Below are 24773 nucleotides of genomic sequence, written 5' to 3' on the forward strand. Positions count from 1 at the left end.
GGTTTTTATGGGACATCGAATTAAAGAAATATCAGTTTTCCAGCAATCAAGATACTTTATTTATGGAAAACAGAAGACTCATATGCACTCATGGTTATTACATTTCTTTGCTGTTGATTAAAAAAAAAAAAAAAAGAGAAAGAAGCAGCTTTCAGCTTGTTTCTTCTTCTGCCACGTGACTCTGACATCATTTCCTTGTTTGTCTGCTTGTCTTTTGTGTGCACTCTGCTCCTCAACTTCATCATTATCAAAAGAAATTTTGCATCATAGAATCAAAATGTTGTCCATTTTATTTTTTTGTTACCTTACAGGTTATTTGAATTATTAATCTTTTTAATCAGAATGTATTCTATTTAACTGTTTATTTTAATAATCTTTTATTTCTGTAGGTTTTTCTCTGGGGATTGACATCCATCAGTTTCCTTCTAATGTCATCAGCAAAACGGGGTCTGAAGTTGTGCTTTTCTGCTCACACGAACAGGCCAGTCACAGAGTCATACTGTGGTACCAGAAGTCTCCTGGAGACGAGGATCTGAAACTCATCGGATATGGATATGGACAGTTCAATAACGACAGCGTGGAAGAAACGTTTAAGAAACATTTTAGATTAGATGGAGATTTACAGTCAGCCAAGAAAAACCTCTCCCTTTCTATAGTTGGTCTGAAGGTTGAACACACGGCGACATACTACTGTGCAACAAGGGAAGCACACTGTGACAAACATCCACCAGCCCTGAACAAAAACCTCCACCTATAGCACCATCTTATCTACTCCTTGAATCTAGGTTAAAGACAGAGACTGCAAACTGCTGGAAAGTCTTCACTTGGTTATCATCCAGCAACAGTGTCCAGTAGTTGTCAGTGTTGTAAAGGATTTAGTAGATCTACAATCTAGAGCATCAGCCAGAAGTACCTATACCCCTTTATCATATTGAATCTTGTTTTTTTGTTTGTTTGTTTTTTGGTTGTAATTTTAACACTATAAAATTATTATATATTATTATATATTATTATTATAAAATTAGGATTTGATATAAGACACTGTTAGCTGAATTCATAAACTCAGGACAAGAGATAAAGTCTGACTTGACCAAGCAGGATGAGTTCATCCTGGCTCTATTTTTTTTTTTTTTTTAAGATATGAGTAGTGTACCTAAAAACCTTACACAAATAACAGTAGCACTGCCTTAAGATCTTCTTACCCAAGTAAAAGTAGTAAGTATTCACCCAAGGGTAAAATAGTACTTGGTAAAGTACTGCTCAATTACTGATTCTTTGTTGGCTTGTAACTGATTTGATGTTTAAACTTATACTATCAGTCAGAGGGCTATGAGAAAAAACAATGAATGAAAGAATTGCAAAATTACAAATTTGGGCAGAAAATAAAATTATAAATGAAAGTTTTCAGTTTAAGCTCATAAAATAATTCCTTGCAGTAGGTAATGCAGATAAGTCAGAAAAGGAGAAAGAACATCCAGGAAAAGTATCTTCTTTTTCAAGGTACTGGTTGTGAGTGGAGAAATCAGAAATGTTACACAAGTAAGAATTGTGATAAAAATATTAGTTCTGTAAAAGTAAAACGTTAAGGTCAGCTACTCCAAAATGTTTTAAGAAGTTACACGTGTAAATGCAACAAATGTTTAAATGTAAATTAAACAAAGTTTTAGAAAGGATTCATGCGTGGAAGTTCTTGAATGAGCCAGGCCTCTCTGGCTGCTTGTTGCTGACCATGCAGTCATCACAGATTATTTTAAGCAGTAAGATGTGTTCAGAGAATGTAATTTACATAATAAATTTAAGATTTTGTTTTTAGTTTTTAGGTCTAACCATAACTCAGTCTCTTACCTGATCGTTGGGAATTCTTTTTTTAATCTCCATGTGCTCCAGAGGGTAGTTTTCTTCTTAATGTGTGCACAGTCACACTGTCACTGGATAATCCTGTTTAAAGGGGAAAAAAAGGCTCTTTACCTGTTCTTAAATGCCTTTTGTGATGTGTAGCCTACTTTATGTTAGGTGCAATATTTTAAAGTCCCTCTTCAGTTCTAGTTATTTACCATGTGTTCTGGGAGAAGTTAAGAACATGTACTTATATCCCCAGAAAAATGGTAACACTTATTTGTCTTGAAAAATGCAAATATGGGCAAAGTATTAGTATGAAGGAAACATGTGTTTGAAGGTATTTTAAGGCCTGACACAGATCTTTCTTTAATCCTTTCTATACAGCAACTTTCTTTCTGTCAAATTTAGAAAGACAAAGTCCAAATAGGAAATTCAATGTGAATATGTCAACGTAGGGGGTGAGGTTGCTTGAGGACCCAAATGCAGAGATGAGTTTCTGTTGATTTAATGAAACACAAAATTACAGAGAACCAAAAAAAAACAGCAAACATCAGGGAAACTCACATGGGGAGCCAGAGACAAGGAAGCAACAAACAACAAGGAACCAGCACTGAATAACTGCACATGGAGAGTATATATGTGAGACAGAACAAACACTGGGGTATTAATCTGATATGGAGCAGGTGTGGATGGAAGAGAATAGAAGGAAGCCAGGGGAAAGGAGAAAGCCACAAGGGGGCAACAGAGAGTAACTTAAGACTGCTTGAATATATTGCAAAATAAACCAAAGATCAACAAAACAGAATATCTGATAGTTAAAAAAGTCCCAAAAGGGGAGAACCATAACCGAATAATGGTATAGTCTACCATAATAATCTTAAAATATTTAAAGCACTCGACTAAGTACCACTTACTATTTGTGTTATTCAATGGTTTATAAAAAAATACCAAAGCTTGCAGATATGAAAATGTTTGGGTAGCTAGTATATAATGCATTATTTACAATAAATAAAGAGTGAACAAAACATTATTTTAACAAAACCCTATTAAAACCTAATAGAACTTTGATATCAGCAGAATAACTATTCTAAAATAAAGTTGAAAAACATAATGTAGACCCCTGGTTAACCCTAGCTAAAACAGTGATCTATTAAAATGCTATGAAGACAACAGATATCTGATTACCTTTTTGATAGAGAGAATACCAAGGTGAAGCCTTCTTAATTGATTGAAAACAGAGGGATACATTCATACAGTCCAAGTGAAGAAAGAAATAAAACAACTGAAAGCCGAGCTGTTGTATTTGTATTTGCCTGTCCTGTGTACTTTTTATTTACGTAAACTATTTTTATTAGTGGAACAATGTTAAACCATAAGCAAATAAGGAAAAAGTTTGAAGTGGGGGGAAACTCTAACGATGCTCTAAAATGAACAAGCCTGACTTGTAAAGCATCCCCACAGCATGATTCTGGCATCAAATTTTAGGACAGAGATGGTGTTTTTTTAGGAGATGACCGCTGTCCTTTTACTTCCTTTTACTTTAGTTTTCTTCAGATATTTTACCTGGCTGTGCTTTAAACCTTTCCACAACGTAACCCTGTTTGCTGTGTTCATTGCTCACCTTGATGCTGTTTGTTTAACAAACAGAAAGATTAAATCAATGCACTAAAAAAGATGACTCCTGACAGCACTTTGGATTACATTTGGAACAATCATATTATGGGTAGTCTAAATATATTGTCAACATATGTTACATCACTGGTTTCATGTGTAGGCAACATGTCATCTAGTGCCACTGGTTTCTCATTTACATAGCATGCTTTGCCATTGCTTCACCCAGTGGATGTATCATGTCATGCCTAGAGATACACATATACAGTACACAGCATCTAGTCTCATTGGTTTTCCATTAACATAGCACATTAATGCTGTTACTTTCACATCATGAAAAAGGGATCTAGTCCATCTGGTTTCATGTTAACATATCAGATTATGCTATTGCTTTCACATGGATATTCCGTATTATCCCAATATATTCACACAAACATACAGCAGCATCTGGTCTAATTAGTTTTCCATTAACTTAGCAGGTAATGCCATTGGTTCACATGGACATATTATTTTATGCCATTGTTTCCACATGGAAAAGGGGATCTAGTCCCATTGGTTTCACATAAACAAAGACTCTTATACAACTGAATTAACATGGACATAGCATGTTATGCCAATGGTTTTACATATACATATCATTGTCATGATCTTGTCGCTAATGACTGGCTTGATTACTCATTTCATTCTCCTGCCTAGCTTCACCTCGTTTCTCATTACCTCTCATCTGTTCCACCTGCTCTAGCCTCTATTTAACCAACCCTCTAATCAATCATCAGTTCCAGATTATTCTCGAGCCTTGGGAGAGAGTTCTCTAGCGTACCTATTTGTGTTCTTATAGCCTGATCCTGACCCATTCTGCCTTTGAACCTCTGAGCCTTCCTGTTCCTGTTCTGATCTGTTTGCCCTACCTGTCTTTGGACTGGCTGGATTCTGCCTGTTGACTGAACTGGGAAGTGTTTCCTGATACTGATCTGGATTTCCCTTCTGTACCTCTTCAGGTCTCTGATCTTCTGGCTTGGACTCTGGACTGGACTTGGACTTGGACTGGGAACCTCTTTGACACCAGCCTTCGCCTCGCAATCTAGATAGTCGTGCCTTTCTTCGTCAGGTGGATCAGTTTGTCATCTTTATTTTCATGAAAAAAAAAATTCAGATGGATTAAGCATGTAATACCATTGTTTTCTCATGGAAATAGCCTCTAGTCCCACAAATATCACATTGAAAAAGCATGTGCTTACATTGTTTTCATAGGTCAATACCATCTAGTATCAGCAATTTCACATAGACATGGCCTGCTATGGCACTGGTTTCACATGGACATTGAATCTAGTCCCATTTGCTTAACATTAGAATAGGCTCAGTCTCATTGGTTTCACAATGATATAACATTTATCATCATGTCATATCTCATTTGTTTTGTCTGTTATGTCAACCAACTCATGTAAATATCATCTAATGACTTTTGTTTTCTTTAAATTAGCTTTTGTTGGGGTTTCAAATGGTAGAATCTGAAAAATCAAGACGCCTTCAGTTGATTATTTCATTTGCCCACAGGACAGGGGAAAAGCGTTTATTTTTACAGATCAGATTCACATGCTGTCTTCAGTAAACCATTACAGCGCTTCACATCACAACAGACAATCTCAGCTTTTTCCCAACTCTCATTCCATTTCAGGCTGTTTTTTAGTCTCAATATTCTCAATATAATCTCAACACCTTCCATCATCTGCACCAGACTGTAGAGGAGCTGAGCAGCTCCTTTAGTGAAACACTTTTACACCTTGTCTGTAAAAAGGAACACTACCGCATGTCATTCATCCCTGCCGCCACCAGACTCTAAGATGCAACACTACAACAGCAATAACTTGTGCAATGTATAATGCGCAATTTTACTCTTTGATACCCTGTGCAATAACCTGATTCTCTAAGTTTAACACCCAGTGCAATAACTATTTATATAAATATAAATATCCCTCTTTATAAATACGCATGTAAACATCCTGTGCAAAAACAGCTGTCATATGGGGATGCACTGTATATACTGTATTTATCCCATGTGCCTTTTTCTTTCTTTGGCTCCTTCTTCTCCTTTGACTATTTGAGCTGATGTAACAAGTACATTTTTCCACTGTGAGATCAATAAAGTCAATCAATCAATCAACACCCTCTTGTGCAACTTGTTTTACTTTGATATACCATGTAGTACCATTAGTTTCAAATGGACATAGCATCTAGCTCAATTGGTTTCACATGTACGTACCACCTAGTTTCTTTGGATTCCCATGGACCAGTCCAGTCACACCTGTTTCACATGTTTATATCGTCTAGTCCTATTTTTTTCATATGGACATAGTGTCTATTCCCACTAGTTTTAGCCCCATTGGGTTTCACATAGATAAACCATCTAGTCCTACTGGTTTCACATGGAGCCTATCTGTGGCAGATTTAAGGATTGCAGTCTCATGCTGTCAGTACATTTCATTGAAGGACAAAAATAATATACACAGGCATTACATGCAATTAAATGTTACCTGGGAATTTTCAAAAGATTTTCTACTTAGAATTGCATCTAACCAAATGAGTTTTGCCTGAACATTAGCATGCAATCCCATGGGTTTCCACATGGGCATCACATTAGAGAATGAGAGGAAAATATTTAGCATTCTGTATCGCAAGGTGATCATGTGACTGTGGTTTGTTCTGTTAAAGAGAGACACAGCTTCATCACATTCTTCATTCAGCTGAAGCAAGACCACCACTGACATGTTTGCAAGTGTCAGTTATTTTTTACTTTTGATACACTCAGGTAGCTGATTTATGAGAAATTCACCAATGTGAATACTTGAGATCTAATATTGTGATTTCTTTTTACATTATTTTACTCTGGTTTATATTATTAAGAAAAACATTGTAACTTTATATTTTATGTCCTACAGGTTTCTCTGTAGTAGTTCTTCAGTCTGAAGATCTAATATCTCCTCCAGCAGTCGATGTGACACTGAAGTGCAAAATGGGAGAAGGGTACAGCATGAGCAGCCAAACCATGCTTTGGTACCGACAAAAGGGCCATGGAGCACAAATGGAGTTTATCCTTAAAGAATACGAAGAATCTGTTGGAAATTATCGCTCTTCGCTTGAAACTTCAAAAAATTTGTTTTCTCTTCAAATCCTGAAGTTGTCTGTGAACGACAGCAGCATCTATTACTGTGCTGCCAGTCACAGTGATGCATACTGATCTAACAGTCTTACAAATAACCAGACCTTCTGTTGCACTCAGGCAGGAAGGAGCTGTGGCTTTTTTGGTATTAAAGCATCTCAACAAATTGTTTAAAACATTGTTTATCATATATTTCCCATCAAAGGGAATTAAACTACAGTTTTACATGGATTATAGATATTTATATTAACAAAAGGGAGTATTTTGGTTGGTGTATTAAAGAAGACATCTTCTACAGCAATAGATGACTTTTTAAGTCATCTATTAATGCCTTTTTATTAAAGGCATTAATAAAAATATGCCTTTTTTGTTCAGTTTATGATACACACGTATTTGCCATCAGTATATACCTATCTAGGAGAATCCAAATCTTTATGAGAAAATGAAGCAAATTGCTCTCAAAAGCAACATAAAACAAGGGAAATAATTTTAACACATATTTGCATATTCAACAACAAATTTTAAAATATGATATAAAATATACTTATCTAGATTTAAGATCATGAAATTTCATTTGAAAAATGAGTGATATTGTTGGGCCTAATCTATGTCTATAAACATAAACCTATACAATTAAATAATGTGAGGGAAACTCAGAAAGAAAATTAGAGTAGCATTAGATAAAGATTTAACATCATTAAATGGATGGATGGATCTCTTCCTCTTCTTTCTTGAGATCTTTTGCATAATTTTGTGTATAGAAATGTTGTCGGGGTATGTTAAAATATTAGAGTTGCCAGTTTCTTGAGAAACAAGACCAAGATTAAAGTTAAAATCCTTCAACACTATAGCAGACTTTAGGATAAACATCAAAGCAGACCACTGATCAGCTAATTTAAATTTAAAACGAGTTGAAATTAAACATAGGATTTTAAGTAGAATATAAACCAAGATCAAAAGGTTATTTGCAGCAGGTACGATTTTACCAAAAACTCTCTTCAAAGTCATAGTATGGCATTAATAAAATACTTGAAAATGTTTTTTAACAAACCAATACATTCATGTTTTGTTTGTTTTGTTGTTGTTTTTTTGTCTCATCAACTTTTTTAACTTAACCTAACATCAGGAAATGTTAGTACTATCCCTTTAAGTCTGCTTGCCTCTAGGAGACTGCAGCCATAGAGAGAAGCTCATTCATGACTCCTGTCAGAAAAGAGGAGGAGGGTCAGATATTTTTTTTGCTGCATTGTTTACAGCCGCACGAGTTAAAAACGCAGATTCAGCTCAGAAATGAAGCTAGTTTTGATAGTGCTTTTATTATTCCATGGTAAGATAGCAAATTAATTGCATTTGTTTTGTTTTGTTTTTTATTACCAATGTTATTGACTTTTTTTCTTGTTTTCTAGATTTTTCAGATGCTGTAAATATTCACCAGCCTCCATCTGAGTTGGTCAGAGATGGAGAACAGAGTGTGACCCTCAAGTGTGAGCAGGACAGTGATCAGATTTACTACATGTACTGGTACAGACAAGCAAGTAGTGGGGAAATGGAGTTAGTGGCGTATTCTGCTAGTAAAGATGCATCAAGCATTGAAGCTCCATTCAACAACTCTAAATACACCATGACCCGTCGAGAGCTGCGGAGAACTGAGCTGCAGATTCACCCTGCTGAGGCCAAAGACTCTGCTGTGTATTACTGTGCTTCCAGCACCACAGTGCTTCAAGCTGCTGCAGAAGCTTAACAAGTACCTCTGGAGGAAACAACAGACGTTTTGGAAGATGGGGGTGAATAAAAAAAAAAACATTAGAAGAAATATCAGAACTGCATTATGTAAAAATGAAATAATACCAGCTTAAAACAAACAAATCTATAAAAACTCCTATGTTTTTGGAGGCAGATCTGCCTGTTTGGTGCTCAGTCATGTTTCCTCAAAGCCACAAAGCTGATTTGTTCAGATAGCAGAGCAGGTGTCAGTATTGAAATATTTTTTCCATCTATAATATCACCCCCACTTCCTCCTCATGTCTGTCTATTTTCCTCTGTGATTCAGTCTGCTCGTTATGGTTTTACCATGATCCTTCATTACCCCTTGATAGACCGAAAAGGAAGTTCAGATGAGGATCTTTTACTGACCTCTACTGGTTTTATATGAAATTACAAGTTGATTATCTCATAAAACCATCCATAAAGACATTAACTATTACACTATTAGAAATTATCTTCATATAAATGTTTAAAAATTACCCTTATAAACAAACAAAAAAAATCAAAAGCTGTTCTGACGTTTATATCGTCTTTGGTGATGCTAATAATATTCAATGTTTATTGAAAATATCTTTTCATGCTCAATGATTTTCACATTCTTCAAACAAAAGCATATCGTAAATAAATCTCCCCTTTATTCTGCCATACATTATTGTCCATCTGTTCTGTTAAGATCCCAGTAGTTTGTTAACTTTACAAGAAGCATCATGGAGTTAATGGGAAATACAGTATGCAAACAGGTCTGGGATACAGTTGTACACAGAATTAAAGTGGCATTATGTTATAAAACAATATGAAATACTTTAGATGTCTAACAGAGTTCTGTTATGAAAGGAGTTTGGCAATACCTCCAAGCTTACCACGTCATCTCTAGACTCCCCCCAACATTTGACCCGTTCCAGTTCACCTACTGACAAGGACTGAGGACGCCATCTCCTCCGCTCTTCACCTGAACCTGGCACACCTAGAGGGAAAGAGCACCCATGTGTGGATGCTGTTCCTGGACTTCAGTTCAGCTTTCAACACCATCATCCCACAGCATCTGATAGGAAAACTGGAACAGCATGGGCATCAATAAACTCCTCTGCAATTGGCTGCTAGATTTCCTCACCAACAGACCTCAGTCAGTCCGGGTTGGACAGAACACTTCTGATGTTTATCACTCTAAGCACAGGGTCCCCTCAGGGCCTCATCCTGAGCTCCCTGCTGTTCACTCTATTGGCACACACGACTGAGCCCCCAGATTCACCACCAATCACATCATGAACTTTGCAGACGACACTATGGTGGGGGGCCTGACAATGACCAGGACTACAGAGAGGAGGCGGAGCAGCTGGTGGGCTGGTCCAGAGACCAGAACAACCGGATCCTGAATGTGGAGAAAACGAAGGAGATCATCGTTGACTTCAGGAAGAACCGGCCTAACCATGCCCCACTGGTCATCAACAGCTCAGCTGTAGAGGTGGTCAGCAGCACCAAATTCCTGGGGGTGCAAATCACAGACACCCTCACCTGCAATGTAAACACCACCTGACTGGTCAAAAGGGAACAGAAGTGCATGTACTTCCTGCGGTGACTGAGGAGAGCCCACCTGCCCCCATCCATCCTCACCACCTTCTACAGAAGCACCATAGAGAGCGTTCTGACCAGCTGTCTCAATGTATGGTGTGGAGGCTGCAGCGTCTCATACTGGAAGTGAGAAAGGTGGTGAGGACAGCAGAGAGGATAATCGGGGCTCCTCTTCCCTCCATTAAAGACATTTCATCTAAGCTTTGCGTATCCCGAGACATAACATCATCAATGACCCCTCACACCCCCATGGACTGTTCTCCCTGCTGCCCTCTGGGAAGAGGCTTCGCAGCATCCGCTTCATGTCCAGTAACAACTTTTTCCCCACTGCCATCAGACTGTTGAACTGTTAAACTCTAAACTGAACTTTCCATCACACTTGCAACATTATTTTTGCACTACCAATGTGCTAACCTTTTGTATTCCTTTTAAATAGGACACAACTCCTATTGCTTTTATTGGCAAAGAAAGAAAACCTGGTTAGAATTTATAGAAAAGGGGAGAGGGGTAAATACAGATCCTGATGTAAGGGCAGAGGTTTTTCCAAGCATTTTGCTTAGAAAGATGTGCAACACTTTTTCTACATGTGCAGAGCTGTTAAGGCCAACCCCAGAAGAAAGTTACTTATAAATGTTAAAGAATTGTATTCCAACTTAAAAAAATGTTTCTCCTTTTATCATACCAGTTGTTTATTTTTTTAAAATCCAACTAGAAATCATAAGAGCAACACTTTTTTTGCTCATTATATACATCAGTGGATGTTTCTATCTTTTAAATGATTGGCTGAAGAGTCGTGACCAGCAGAGATGTCACTTCCTGTCAGTAACTTCAAACAAACAAAAACAAGCAGCAGCTTCCTGTCCTCTGTTCTGCCTTCTTTTCTTAGCTGTCACAGAAATAGCAGCAGCCAGCTTGGAGCTGCTCCACCGTCAGTCAGCCCAACCTGCACAGCTGCTCCCACAGAGACACACAGAGATGGAGGCTGAGATACGGAGAGAGGGGCTGGGGGAGGAGGAGAGGGGGGAGAGAGAGAGGCATCAGGTTTTTGTATGATGCTTTTTTACCGTGGGGACAGGGGGCCACGGTGATACAACCCCATAGAGCCGCCGTACAAAAACCTCCTTCCATTAACATCCATGATGTAGGCGAATGAGTGGATCTCAGAAGGCCTCAGAGAGCAGGAAAAGGGTCAATCTGAAGGTGGGCAGGATGGAGGCTCAGCTTGGCCTTAAAAACCGATCTAATATGTAGAATCTGGATCAGAAACATGTTTTAGAAAGAGATGTTTGACTTTGTTTGTGGAGCGTTTGGATCATGGGTTCCTCATCTAAAACATTACAGCTTCTTTAAACATTATGAAGCTCATCCTGCATGTTTAACCCTCCCTGATAATCTGTGTTATTACAGCATGTCTGAAGAAGTTGATTCTGGAAAGATTTTGGACTTTTTAGTCAAGAAGAGAATCAGTGTGACTCTGGAAGTGAAGCTTACTTTGGAAAAGGAACAAAACTAACAGTTCTGGGTAAGTGCGAATTTTAACACGTTCAGTTCAACAGATTAGATGTGAATTTAATGGAAATCTTAGATTAAAGAAATAACATATATTGGGAGTTAAAAAGCTGTGATGTATTAACCTGAAGTTAAAGCACTGTGACCTACACTGATCCTGCTTACTTTGGTGGAGGAACCAAACTGACAGTTTTAGGTAAATATTTCACTTTAATACAGTTTTAATAGATCCTGCTTTGATTAAAAATTCAGTCCAGAAGAATCTGTCTCTAAAGGTCTTTGTAAAGATAATTGTGGTAGAAAAACAGTTCATGTTCAGTATTGCTGCACTGTGACAATGCTGAAGCTTACTTTGGAAAAGGAACTAAACTCACTGTTTTGGGTAAGTTGGACTACTAACATGCTCAGTTGGTTAATAATTCATCAAAAGTTTCCCTTGAATCAAACTAGAATGAAAAGTTGTTCAGTTTTAACATTTAATATATTGAGCTGGGCTGAAAACACTGTGAACTACGGAGAACCTGCTTACTTTGGCCGGGGAACCAAATTTACAGTTTTAGGTAATTATTTTTGCTTTATTACTGTGTTTTAATAGGTTTCATTTAATAAACCTTAATACTTTAGGATCATTGGGTCAATTATGGTAATTTTATTATAAATCTGACTGTTAAAGAGGTTCATGTTCAGTATTGCTGCACTGTGACAATGCAAACGAAGCTTACTTTGGAAAAGGAACTAAACTCACTGTTTTAGGTGAGTACTGATTTAAGTAAATCCTTATTTTAACCCATAAAGGTGATTAAATTAGCAGCACTTATGCAGGTGTTTCCAGAGTAAATTATATTAAATGTTTTTTGATATGAAGCTGAAGCTCTGTGGTGACAGAGAAGCTTATTTTGGCCAGGGAACAAAAATGACGGTTCTGGGTGAGTAAAGCCTACATAAAGTTAATCAGAGTATTAAAATTACATTCAGGGGATGATTATTGAACATTAAAGCATTTAGCTGTTTTTAGCTGTAAAATTACATTAATGAACAAAGTAAAAGCTGCCTGTTGGAGTGTTTTATACACTGATCCTCTGCACTGTGCCACTGGTGCAAGTGAAGCTTACTTCGGAGGAGGAACGAAATTAACAGTTTTAGGTAAGAGTCATAAACTTTATTATTTACCGTAGACAAGATTTTATAAACCCTCATTAATCTGAGCAACTATAGAAATATATTTAATGAAAGTTTAGCTGCTCTCGAGCTCCTTGCTACCAGAGCTTTTTGTTCTGAACATTAACTGCTGTGCCAACTATGAAGCTTATTTCGGCCAAGGAACAAAACTGACTGTTCTGGGTGAGTAAAGCCTCCAAATCTGATTCCTTTAAAAGCAGTCAAAGCTGCTCTCTATCCTGTAAAGTCTTTAGATTTATTTCAAACTTCATTTGGGTTTTAAACAGTGAAAAGTTTGTTTTGGTGAAAGCAAAGAACGATGCATGATTTAAATAAACAAAAAAAAAAACTGAACATGAACTAAAAACTAGAAATTAATACAATGAGGCAAGAAGAACTTGGGGTTATTTTGAGGACTGATCTGGTGCACTGTGGCTTTGGTACTGGCTCTGAAGCTCATTTCGGAGCAGGAACAAAGCTGACCGTCTTAGGTAAGAAACACGTTCAAAAACAACATAAAAAACAAACTCAGCTCCTAGTTTACCTGATAAACTCAAACTGTGTCAGAAAGTTGCTTGTTTAACTGGATAAAGGGGTCATTTCAGTCTGTAAAGAGGACTAACATTCAGCTTTATGAGCTTTTCAGTCTTGCGTGGTATAAAATAACTTTATTTACCTTAAAATAAACAGAAGAGCAAAGGGAAATCAGCCTGTTGAGCTGTTTCTATCACTGATTCAGCTCACTGTGCGAGCACGTCTGAAGCTATCTTTGGTGGAGGGACTAAACTGACTGTTTTAGGTAAGAAACTGTTTCCACATCTAAATAACTGCATAGTATGACATGCATGCTTTACAGCTCGACCAGTATTATAAATACTAATAGAACTTTAAAGCTGTTAAAATGCTCAGACCTAGTGTAATAATATTAATGCTAAGTGAAGCTAAACAGATTTGTGCAAACAAATCATTGAGTTATTTGTGTGTAATAAGTTGAGAGACGTCCTGAAAAGATCTTAAAAATCAGAAAGACAGTCAGCATCTTTTCTGAGAGCTGTAGGAAGAGTTTGTGTTGCAGCCTGGAGTCTCTGTGCTCCTTCGGCAGCGAAGCTTATTTTGGAGCTGGAACCAAACTCACTGTTTTAGGTAAGAGAAAACTGAAATATAACCAACATCAAACTGTTTCATTATTTTGACCAGGCTTTGTTTAAAACACAGACACCTAATGCATGAATTCAGCTTATCCTGAAAGCTCTTTCCATGTAATCAAGTCAGATATGGGCAGCCACTAAATGTTTGGCTCAAAGCCCAGATTATTAGTCTGTCAGCCAGTTTTTATCAGCTCTCTGAAACACTGTGACGACCAATACTGAAGCTTACTTTGGAGCTGGAACTAAACTCACCGTTTTAGGTAAGACCAAATAGATTGCAGTGGGAGAAGCTTTCAGTAATGGATTGTGTATGCAGAGTTTTTATTTTCCTAAAATCACCAGTAATCCATTAATCCAGGTTCGTGTTTACATAAATTAATCTCTTCTGTACTGTTTTGATGCCATTCTGGGCTGGTTTGCACAGAAAGGTCATTTGTTGGTAACAGAAGAAAATAGAAAGTCTTTCGTTTTTACAGCTGCAGTTTTTTCTGCAGCCATATCTCACTGTGAACAACTTAAACCCTGCTTATTTTGGCAGAGGCACCAAACTCACTGTTCTAGGTAAGAAACAAAGAAAATTAACTTTTTTATATTATATAATATATTATATTAATCTTGAGGAGTGACTGGAAAGAAAAGAAATACACTGATGAGAGCTTTTAATGGTATAAGGTCTACAGTATGAGGTGATGAGCATAATAGGATGTTTTTTAATTAAAACTTCTAAAACAGGCCAGAAAATTATTTTCGGTATAGCTGTCTTGATGCAAACGGTTCAGTTTTTCAGAAAAATAATACAATGTAGTTGTTGCTTTGCACTGCTGAAAGCTTCAGCAGCTTTATCTGCAGCTGTTTCTCAGTGTGAGCGGCTATGATCCTGCTTTCTTTGGTCGAGGCACAAAACTCACGGTTTTAGGTAAGAAAACAGACTCTTAAAAGGAACTTTTTCTCTAAACTTTACTAAGAAGAAAAGGGCTGGAAAGAAAAAAAAAAGCTATAACCAAAACAAGCCAAAGGCATCCAAAACATCCAAAAACTTTAGTTTTTTTTTTTATTTAGGATCTAAACAAACATTAAATATGAGTTTTTCTTTAGGCTGCTCCATGTGGTTTGGTTTAGTTAAAATAAGAAAAAAAGGCAGCATTTAGCTCTCAGTGCTGAAAGCTTCAGCAGCTTTTCCTGCAGCTGTTTCTCAGTGTGAACAACTATGATCCTGCTTACTTTGGTCGAGGCACAAAACTCACGGTTTTAGGTAAGAAAACATACTCTTAAAAATCTTTAAATTCCCTTTGAGGAAGGGTTCTAGAAAGAAAAAAATGTTGTAGCCATAAGTAAAACTTGCAATGTTTTGTGTGGAACAAAGTATTTGATTACTGTCAGTAATTTCTTTATTTATATCTTCTCAAAGAGGCTGAAAACTTATCTTTAGGATCATGAAAAATGTTTTTATCACTGCTTTAGTTTGGCTGCTCCTTGTGGTTCAGCTTTAGTTAAAATGAGAAGAAAAGGCAGAATTTAGCGATCAGCACTGAAAGCTTAAGCAGCTTTTCCTGCAGCTGTTTCTCAGTGTGACCAACTACGAACCTGCTTATTTTGGCAAAGGCACCAAACTCACAGTTTTAGGTAAGAAAACAAGAAATTCACCTACTTATTATTTGCAAAACTGTCTTCCTTCAAAAACAAATTCAAAGTTTACAGTTTTGTTCTGTTACTACAACTAAATTGATCAAGGGACGGATCTGGTGAACTATAACTAGAGGAAGCTCATTCAGTAACATTTGTTTTGTTGGTCCTTCAAAGTACAAACTTAGAGGATTTGTGTCATTAAAGCAAAGTTATGGAGAACCTCAGACGTCCTAGATCTAAATCAGTTTTATAACAGCAGCTGAGCTCTGTGCTCCGGCTCATATCCTGCTGAATTTGGAGCTGGAACCAAACTAACAGTTCTTGGTAAGACTATCTAAGAAAAAAATTTAAAATTGCTATAATTAGTGTGTTGATATGTAAATATGTGGCTGTTTTCATGTCATAATTCCGGGATTTGTCTGTTTAAGAATGAAAAAGCAGTTTATATTTGTGCTTATTTTTTCCTCTTCTCTTTTTAGTTCTGCACTTATAAATATTAATGTTTCATAACTTTGTTGCTTGTATGCCTTTATAGATCTAAAACTGGCAAAAGTGAAATTTAGACATTAAATTCAAACTTTAAAAAGATGAGTTGATTAAACAAAATGGAACAAGGTAGAGTAAACAACAGATCAAATGTTTGGAAGCTGCTTCTTCCTCTCAGTCTTACACCAAGCGTGTAAAAACCTATTTAAGTTTAATAATACTTATGTTTTCACTGCTTTGATTGATATGCATGGTTTTTCAGAAATGTATAGATGTTATAATTTATTTTAAGTCATTTCTGAGTAAAAGTGAACAGCAAGAAAAGTTCCACTTTGTTTTAGAAAGGAAAATATTCAAAAGGGTCTCAGTTATAAAAGGAATTGGTAAATACTGTATTTATTACTGTTATTAAAGTGAGAGGAGGATACTTTGGAAGAAATGAAATTAAATTAGGATAAAAGCAAATAATTAACTTGTTATTTTAAAATTAAGATGTTCTATATATAATATCATGTTCAGATTGTTGCAAAGTATACCAAGAAACTTGTCCTTTTTGGTATAAACATTTGGTTCTTTAGTTTGCAAACCATTTGCTCATAATGCAATGATATAATATTGAGAACCTATTAGGGCAGAGATGACAGCTCAGAGATATTGGTTCCATTTTATGACATCCATGCCCAACTCCACCACTTCCTGAACTTCCACCATCTCCTTCCTGTCCTTCATTATAGGACAGACTGATTAATACAGGTGTGTCTGGTCATGGCTACTGAGTTCAGACACACCTGACTTAGTTAGTTTGTCCAGTAATGAAAGAAAGTAAACAAAGGAGCTGGCTGAAGTTCAGGAGGTAGTGGAGATGGGCATAAAGCCCATTGGAACCCAAGAACCTCTTTATGGGGGCTGATGGTCTGTTGTAAGTACAGATGTTGTTGCATGTCTATTAACATTTATAGATAATAAAACCATAGATTTCAAGAAAAAACTTCCTTACATCAGATCAAAGTTCACATATCAAAATATTATAATCAGGTGATGCAGCTCTAACTGAATAATTGATTTTATCTTTCAGATAAAAACATTCCTATCACACCCCCTAAAGTGAAGATTTTCTACCCTTCTGAAAAGGAATGCAGAGACTATGACAGGAAGAAGAAGAGGACCCTGCTCTGCGTTGCCTCTGATTTCTATCCAGATCATGTCAGCGTGTACTGGAAGCGCAATGGAAGGAACATCACTAATGGTGTGGCAACTGACCCTGCAGCCAAGAAAGAGGAAAAAAAATACAAAATCACCAGCAGGCTGAAGATCCCTCTGGAGGAATGGGTTGATCCAAATAATAAATATACCTGCATCGTCACCTTCTTTGATGGAAAGAATTACACTGATTACAATGACAACATTGAAGGTTTGTTCCTTAAACACATAATTATCCTAAATCTATTATTTAAGGTCATGATTCTTGTTTTCTAATCATGTCCACTTTCAATTCTTCCAGTTGATGATAATGAGATAGCCATCACTCGAGGTAAACTGCAACATTTCCCTCTTCCTCACTCTAAAAGCAAATAAAATGTTGCCTTCAGCACCTTGATGGGACTGAATTAACTGATCTGTTTGTTTAACCAAACCTTCTGACTCCCTGCAGGGTATTACATGAGGGTCACCCAGAACGCCAAAGTCTCCTACACCGTCCTGATCGTGAAGAGCTGCGTCTACGGAGCCTTCGTCTGCTTCCTGGTGTGGAAGCTTCAGGTCTGTCCAAAACATCCCTGTTGGTTCTGATTAACTATCCTGTGAGTAATAGAGAGCTTCTGACACTGAGGGACAATATTCTTCTGTTTTTCAGGGAAAACGTGGAAAGCAGAGAAAGTGAGAGCTCAGCTGAAGCTTTGACTCTTCCTCCCTGTACATAATAAACCTGATCTGATGTAAACAGAACAAATGAGTCGTATACAAAAAAAAACCAAACATTTTTATTATTTCAGATACTTTCTAAGTAAATGCTTGTTTCTATCTATGTGCTCTTTAATAAAGTTGTTTTAAATAGTGTTGGATTTCTTTGTTTTCTCTTTTTATCTGCAGCTTGTTTGTACAATTATTTTAAAATAAATTATTTAGGTGTTAAAATTGATGTTTTAATATTGAAAAACAAACTTAGATGAGTGAGAATCAGACATTACTTGGAAACAGCATAGAATCTGACTAAAATGAAAATCTCATGTTGACAACAGTAAGTAAAACAATTTAACTGAAGTGTCATTTATTCCACAGATAGTGTTAGATTATATTTATAGCTGACTTCTGAGAAACAGCTCATTTTCTCTCCCCATGTACTCAGATCAAGGTTCTCTGTTTTGCAAAACAAGAACTTTTTTTCCGTTAGTTCAAACATTTTAGTAGGAGTGTGAGAGTGAGTGTGCCACATGAGAACAGGAAGTCAGCATTGTCATGTGTGCACAAAAGAAGGTCAGAGATGCTGGGGGAGGAAGATGCAGCGAGAGCTGAAAACTGCAGAGGAGCAAAGTGCGACAGCGAGGAGCAGGATGTGGTCGCAGAGTAGCGTACAGCTCCGTCTCCATGCAGAGAAACGACGGAGGTGCAACCCTCAACTTTTACCGCAGCATCCGGCTCAATGAGTGCACCTGCATCCGTCCAATCAAAAAAAAAACACCCCCACACACATTCACACTGTTCATCTCCCAGCAACCAGCTGGCAAGGCTAAATTTCTGTGTCAACTGAAGCTAAAAATGTTTCTGTAAACGTTGAATTATAAACAGCAGCTGTTTGTTGTGATCGGATCCATTTTTGGGGGGAGGTGTAAAAAGTTCCAGAAGCACATGTATTTTTAAAAGAAACTGAGAAATTTGAATGTTGACAACATTTTCATGTTATATTGAATCTATACTTTGCTTTGCTTTGAGTATCATAACTTGTAGGACTCACCGACACCCTCTATAAGAAGGGCACTCTGGACTCAGTGGAGGAAGTGGCTGAGAGGAGGGTGCTGTCCAAGCTTACATACATCATGAACAACACCTTGATCTCCCTGCAGCAGACTGTAATGGAGCTGAGCAGCTCCTTTAAAGAGTTATACAACCTGTTTGTAAAAAGGAGCTCTACCACAGGTCATTTTTTTTATTTTTTTTGATCTCCTTAAATCCCCACAGCATGGCATGATCCCTACTTGTGAAATGAAGAAATTGATTAAAGAAAACCTGTCGGAGAACATGAAGCAAACTGAACTAAAAACTTAACTAAAAAAAAAAGCCATACAGGAGGACCTGCTGCTTCAGGATCTGGACAACTTGCAGTAACTGATGCAAACACATGGGTTTAGCTCTCTGGCAGAGACTCCTGGAGGAGAACATCTAACCATTAGTAAAAATACCTTAAGATAAATCGGATTAGGTTAGATGTAAATAAAGGAAATACAATGATATATTCAAGTCACACAAGAAAGTCTTAAAATCTGTTTTACTTTCTAAAGAAAGAAAAGAACAGAAGACATTAATTGACGATTAAATGCGCTTATATTTGCATTTAAATGAACTTTCCTTGGATTTCTCTTGTAAACCACTAAAACACAACCAGTTTTTGCCATTTCAAAAGAATTTATATCGCTAAAGAATATTCTTGGTTTTCTTTAACAGTTTTTTTCTTTCTTCCTGTTTTCTTCAGTTAAACAGAAACCATCTGAGATGCAGTAGAAAGATGTTTCATTTAGACTCTAAAACTGAGCCACAGAATCTTAAATAAGATATAAGATTCTGTGTATATATACTGATGTATTTACAACCCTAGATGCAGAGACTAGTAATAAACATTAATGCCCCATAAACAGAATACAGACCATGAATAAACATTAATGGTCTTTAGTCTCAGGGGCTATAATGCCCTTTGCCTCATAATTTTTTTTTTTACATTTTATTAAATTCAGAATGTTTAACTTAGATCTAATAACACAGACTAATCATTTTTGGTCAATAACAGAGATGAAGAACTAAAATCATTAAAGATTTTTAATGTCAGCTTTTTTGGGGGTTAGTTTTATGGCCATAATGTATGTTTTAAGCAGCCACTTGCCACTAATAACAGTCGTTATTAGTCACTAATAACAACAATTTAATGGTCTATCACATCCGAAACAGGTGGTTTTCACCCCCTTTAGCTTTTACCCTATGAAATCCAATTTTACAGTATCTCTTTTTTTCGACTTGACCTAAATATGATATAGAGCTCCTCTTTTTTAAATTTGTCGAAGCCTAATTTAAGATGCTTAGGGAGACCTCAGAGATTGGTTAGTTTGTTTGTTGCCATGTGAACTAAACAATTTTTCCTGCACGTCACCCTGAATGTTAGAATAGCCTCATAGAAACGGTTGCACCATCATTTTGTTGTGGAGATCCCTTTTTGCCGACAGGGAAGAAAGAGTTGAAGGGGAGATAGAAAGATTGAGACTGGAAGGCAGGTTAACTTTCCACCCTAAGCAAACAGTATTATGCTTCGGATCAAAACATTAACATAGGTGTTAGGAGTCAGAGGCAAAGCCCCAACAAAGTCTAGACTTTGTTTGATACCAGACATCCACTGACATGTTTTCAGGCTATTTAAGGCTAACAACTGATAACTAGACCTTCACAGAGTTTTAAACTGTTTCATTATAGCTGCAACATTTAGATAAGTGAAGCTTCATTTATTTCATTTCTTTATACCACTAAGTAAAAACTGATTATCATTTGTAACCCAGAGGTCTCGAAGTTTCATTGCTGATCATCTCCATCTCTTATAATTACAGTTTACTATGTTCTAATGGCTACTTCCTTCAGAATATTGTTAGAAAATAATTTCAAACTGGTTCTTACCCATTAATTTGGTATTAGTAAGGTTTACCCAATAAACCTTTGCATGCGTAAAGCTTGTGAATAACGTTTTACATATAATGTTACTCCTTTTTATTATTGTTAAAGGAAGCTTTGATCCAACTCTATTCCCACTGTAGCCGTCAGCTGCAAACACTTTATGGGGCAAGTTACCGTTATTGTTTACGGTAACTCTGTCCCTCAAGGAAGTCTAGAAGCACACGTCTAAAAGGTTTGTAAAAAAAAAAAAAAAAAAAAAAAAAAAAAAAGGCTAGTTGAAAAGTAAAACTAAAAATTAAAAGCTAAGTTAAAAAGACAAAAATGTAAGTGCCTGTATCAGCTTTAATGTTATCAGGTTATGTTGTAACAAAAAACATGTTTCTTTCACTCTGGGTGCTTTTCATGGTTTTCTAAAGAAGCACCTTTGTTATTTTTGTTATGTTTTTTTTAACGTTAGGTTAAGTAACCATTTCTGTTACTGCACCTCGATTTTTCCCCTGATAATATCTATAGTTTTTAAATGTTACAATAGAATAGGTAGGAGTAGGGTCTTGTTAATTAAAAAAAAACAAAAAAACGTTAGAACTATAAATTTACAGTCATATGTTTACATTACTGTTTTTCTATATTTATTTATTTACTATTTTTCAAGGCTGCACTTTCAAAAAAGATGAAATTGTCCAGAGAGCTGTTCCAAACGAAATGTCTTTTTGTTTTACACTTGTGTAAACAAAATGACAAATAAAATTTGTCTAAGTCTAAGTTCTGTCCTTCAAGCATTTGATTTTCAAAGTATTTCACTGAGCACCCTATAAAGAGTTAAACACTTTGTTGGGCAGGTAAAATTATACTGTCTATGACAGAAAACATTTAGAGAGTTTTATCAAAAAGAGAAGTAGAAGAAAATCAACTAATAATGGCTAAAGGACCATGAGAGTTTGCTTTTGTTGACATATACAAAAGCAGCTTTTTTAAGTTTATAAATCCTTTATTGCTGCAATTTTTAAGTCTGCTGTAGAAAAATATGTGCTGTTTTTAAAAAGTTAGAAAATAATCAAAGAGAAACAAGCTAAAAAAAAAACAAAAAAAAACCTTCACACATTTGCAAACAGAAGTAGCAGCTTTAGAGGTTAATTTAGAAAGCAGATGTTTGCTGCACACAGAGCCCACCTGTGGTAAAAACGGGAACATAAACTCAAACCAACCAGAGCTTAGCAAAATAAGTTTATTTCAAAATAATAAAAATACACAATAAAAACACACACAAAAGGTCAAACAGGTGTTGGCATCAACAACAAGTGAACTTGCAAACATTTTGATTCAAAAATAAAAGGATTTAAAAATAATGAAGCACAGGAAGCTACATTATTTTTTAGATAATTTGATTCTCTAAAAACAGAGAACACACAGTTCCAGTGATTAAATAGCTTATTTCCAGTGCCTCCTCACATCCAGTACATTAAATATGGGATGTTTGAAGTTGAAGTCTGTTGTGTTTAATGCAGACGATAATCTGAGCAAAGTGCTGACTGTAGAACAGTTCTTTTTAAGAGATAATCTGCATCGTTTCGTCCTGGTTTTGGATTCCATTTGGTGCAGGAGTTGAAAGCTGAATGCTCAGCCTATCAAAACACGTGCCGACCGACCATTCCTGCCGTTCTTTGAGGCATGCTTGGCACAGCTGGCGCAGCAGAAACCAGAGTAGTACTGATGGTCGCACAGTCGGGCGTAAACTATGAGTTTGCAGTTGGCAAGATCATTTTGGTCCACACAGCCCGGCTGCACATTACCACCTGAAACAGCATATTCAAGAAGCGGCTTTTTTTAAGCTATATAGAAGATGAGCAGGTTGGATTATGGTGACAAAAACAAACAAGGAAAACCTCCTGGAATTTCATGTTAGTTTACCTACATATTAGAGCTGATGGTATAAAATAGTCGAATTTTTCTTGCTAGAATCACAGAAACTTCCCTGATAGAGTCTTTTGGACAAAATAAAAGTCTGCAAAGACTTTTCAATGTTACTCAGTCTCTTAAATTAGAGAGTTTTTCTCTAAACCATCACAACAAAAGTGGAGTTCCACAAGGCGCTGTGCCAAGTCCTCTGCTATACTCTTTATTCGTCTCTCTTTTTGTTGAGAAAAATATAGAAATTTGTAAACCCAGATCAGTATACTCATTCATTAACATGAAGAGTCAACAGTTAATCTTACTTTTGATGAACATTAAGTTCTTTTACAATATTGTAGCTATATATAAATATAGAGACTCTGAAGTAATTTAATTCAGTCACTGAACTCAGTAGGTGAATTAATGGAAGCATTCTGGTTGTATTGCTGTTTGCTGTAGAAACTTTAACCTTCCAATTCTATTAATGCTCCTTAGAGTAGTTAATTTTTTTTAAATACTTTGTTTAATGCCTGTTTAAGGTATTTTCTAAATAAACTTTTTATTGATGATGTTCTTGTATTTCTGTTTGGGTTTTCACCTATAGCATGTTAGTAATGACTGTATGTACCGGTATTAGTATTTAATGCAAAACAACAGCATGTATAAGAATAACCAATGTTCTCACCTTGTGCGTCTTTAAGGACCCTAACTTCAGCTGTGGCGCTCACAGAATATATGCCTGTATAAGCATTACAGGTGTAGGTTCCCTCATCAGAGGCCTTTACATTATGTAGGATCAGGCTGCCATCAGATGAAACCAGGATATTATGTCCGTCTGGACGCACTGGCACTCCATTCCTGTTAACACATTAAAAGGTTGTTAGACCCCTTTAGATTACTGACACTCATTAACTCCCTGGATTTGAAGCAAACTTGTTTTGTCAGCTTTATATGGAGGGAATTTTGTTCCATTATTGTTGCAACAAAGAACCTGTTTTGTGCATAAAAGTTTAACATAAAATGCAATTCTGAACTGACACTTCAAAACATGTCTTGATTAACAAAAAGAAGTTTAGAGTAGTTTGCTTTTAAATGAGATTTTATATTTTTCTTTTTTTGCATTTTGCAAATTGCATTCTTCTCAATTTGTCTTTCATAGATCAGGTTTTCTTCACTTCAAGCTCTCGCTCTACAGTTGCTTTTGACGTCCGCATTGACCAAATCTTTTTTATCATTTAGAACAGCAATCACAAAATTATCCTTCTTAAGTTCTTTGACCTTTTTCACTCTCAAAATAACTGAGGTGTTCTCTTAAGGCTTCTTAATTTTACAACACTAAACAATGAGGTCCAGTAAAATACTACATTTTTTAAATATTTCATGTATTTACCAACCCTTACCTGGACCAGCCTATGTTGACGTTATCTCCAGACACCACACACGGCAGCAGAGCCGTGCTGCCTTCAGACACCTGAACATTATTGGGTGCTGTAGTGATCTTCAGGTCAGCTAAGTAAAAAATAAATCAAGAATAAAGCTCAACAGAACGACGTTTAAACCTATCAATTGTAAGTCTTCTAATAAAGACAGAATCTTATCACTTTTAATTAAAAAAGTTATCAAGTATCAACAAATAGTTATTTACTGCCCCCTGGTGGAGGATATATGAAAAACTATCACTACACAAACAGTGCTTGTCTGTTATTAGGTTGGTGGTAAAGATGTGAAAAGTGTATTACTTTGGACCCTGAGTTGCAGCTGCCTCTGCTCCAGCTGCTGTTGGCTGGCAGCTGTACATGTGTAGACCCCAGAGTCTGCAGCTGTTAGGGGGCTGATGATCAAGGCACCGTCACTGTGATGGGTAATCCTAAAACAATGTATATCAGAGGAGAAATTCAGTTTACAAACTTACATTGGTGAGATTAATAAACATGAGTTGGATTTGTCGTTTTAGAAAACAGAGAAAATATGCAGTTAATGTGTCAGAAGTGAGTCTTCCATAATAAAGAAAGCTTTTTCTAGTATATTCAGCCTTGATATTCAAATATACATTTTCACTTTAGTGCATAAACAACATCCTATCCCATAGGCAACAGGGTCAAACACCGGGTACAGATCAGGGGTCAGTTTCATGAATGATTCATGAATCA

General features: G+C 36.4%; 2 protein-coding genes and 1 gene segment (V, D, J or C); 2 read left to right on the top strand and 1 right to left on the bottom strand.

The window, feature by feature from the left end:
• The first annotated feature begins 203 nt into the window (after positions 1–203).
• Positions 204–17746, top strand: LOC107099422. The gene is made up of 8 exons (XM_015397516.1): positions 204–311; positions 390–713; positions 8014–8304; positions 13326–13406; positions 16943–17322; positions 17383–17398; positions 17519–17625; positions 17720–17746. The coding sequence occupies exons 1-8, from the start codon at positions 278–280 to the stop codon at positions 17744–17746; spliced, it is 1260 nt and encodes a 419-aa protein (XP_015253002.1). The 5' UTR covers positions 204–277.
• On the top strand, positions 7797–11341 carry LOC107099425. The segment is given in 3 exon segments: positions 7797–7934; positions 8014–8313; positions 11010–11341. Coding segments are annotated over 3 exon segments (369 nt in total).
• Positions 17747–21994: 4248 nt separating the features above from the next.
• The window catches only part of papln (papilin, proteoglycan-like sulfated glycoprotein), a 25108-nt gene continuing 22329 nt past the window's right edge, over positions 21995–24773 (bottom strand). Inside the window, exons 23-26 of the mRNA XM_015397532.1 lie at positions 24363–24490; positions 24024–24132; positions 23309–23481; positions 21995–22526 (exon numbers count right to left, since the gene is read on the bottom strand). Of these exons, the coding sequence (XP_015253018.1) occupies positions 22351–22526; positions 23309–23481; positions 24024–24132; positions 24363–24490 (586 nt within the window). The 3' untranslated portion in view covers positions 21995–22350. The remainder of the gene's footprint in view (positions 22527–23308; positions 23482–24023; positions 24133–24362; positions 24491–24773) is intronic.

Source organism: Cyprinodon variegatus, unplaced genomic scaffold (genome assembly GCF_000732505.1).
Source record: "Cyprinodon variegatus isolate N-32 unplaced genomic scaffold, C_variegatus-1.0 Scaffold869, whole genome shotgun sequence".
NCBI lineage: Eukaryota > Metazoa > Chordata > Actinopteri > Cyprinodontiformes > Cyprinodontidae > Cyprinodon > Cyprinodon variegatus.

What these genes read in the sequence shown, in the direction of transcription:
- LOC107099422 (XM_015397516.1), top strand. Translation starts at nt 278, where the DNA reads ATGTTGTCCATTTTATTTTTTTGTTACCTTACAG. An exon ending in TGCAACAAGGGAAGCACACT is followed by an intron (nt 714 to 8,013) that starts GTGACAAACATC and finishes CTTGTTTTCTAG; the next exon opens with ATTTTTCAGATGCTGTAAAT. An exon ending in GACTAAACTGACTGTTTTAG is followed by an intron (nt 13,407 to 16,942) that starts GTAAGAAACTGT and finishes TTTATCTTTCAG; the next exon opens with ATAAAAACATTCCTATCACA.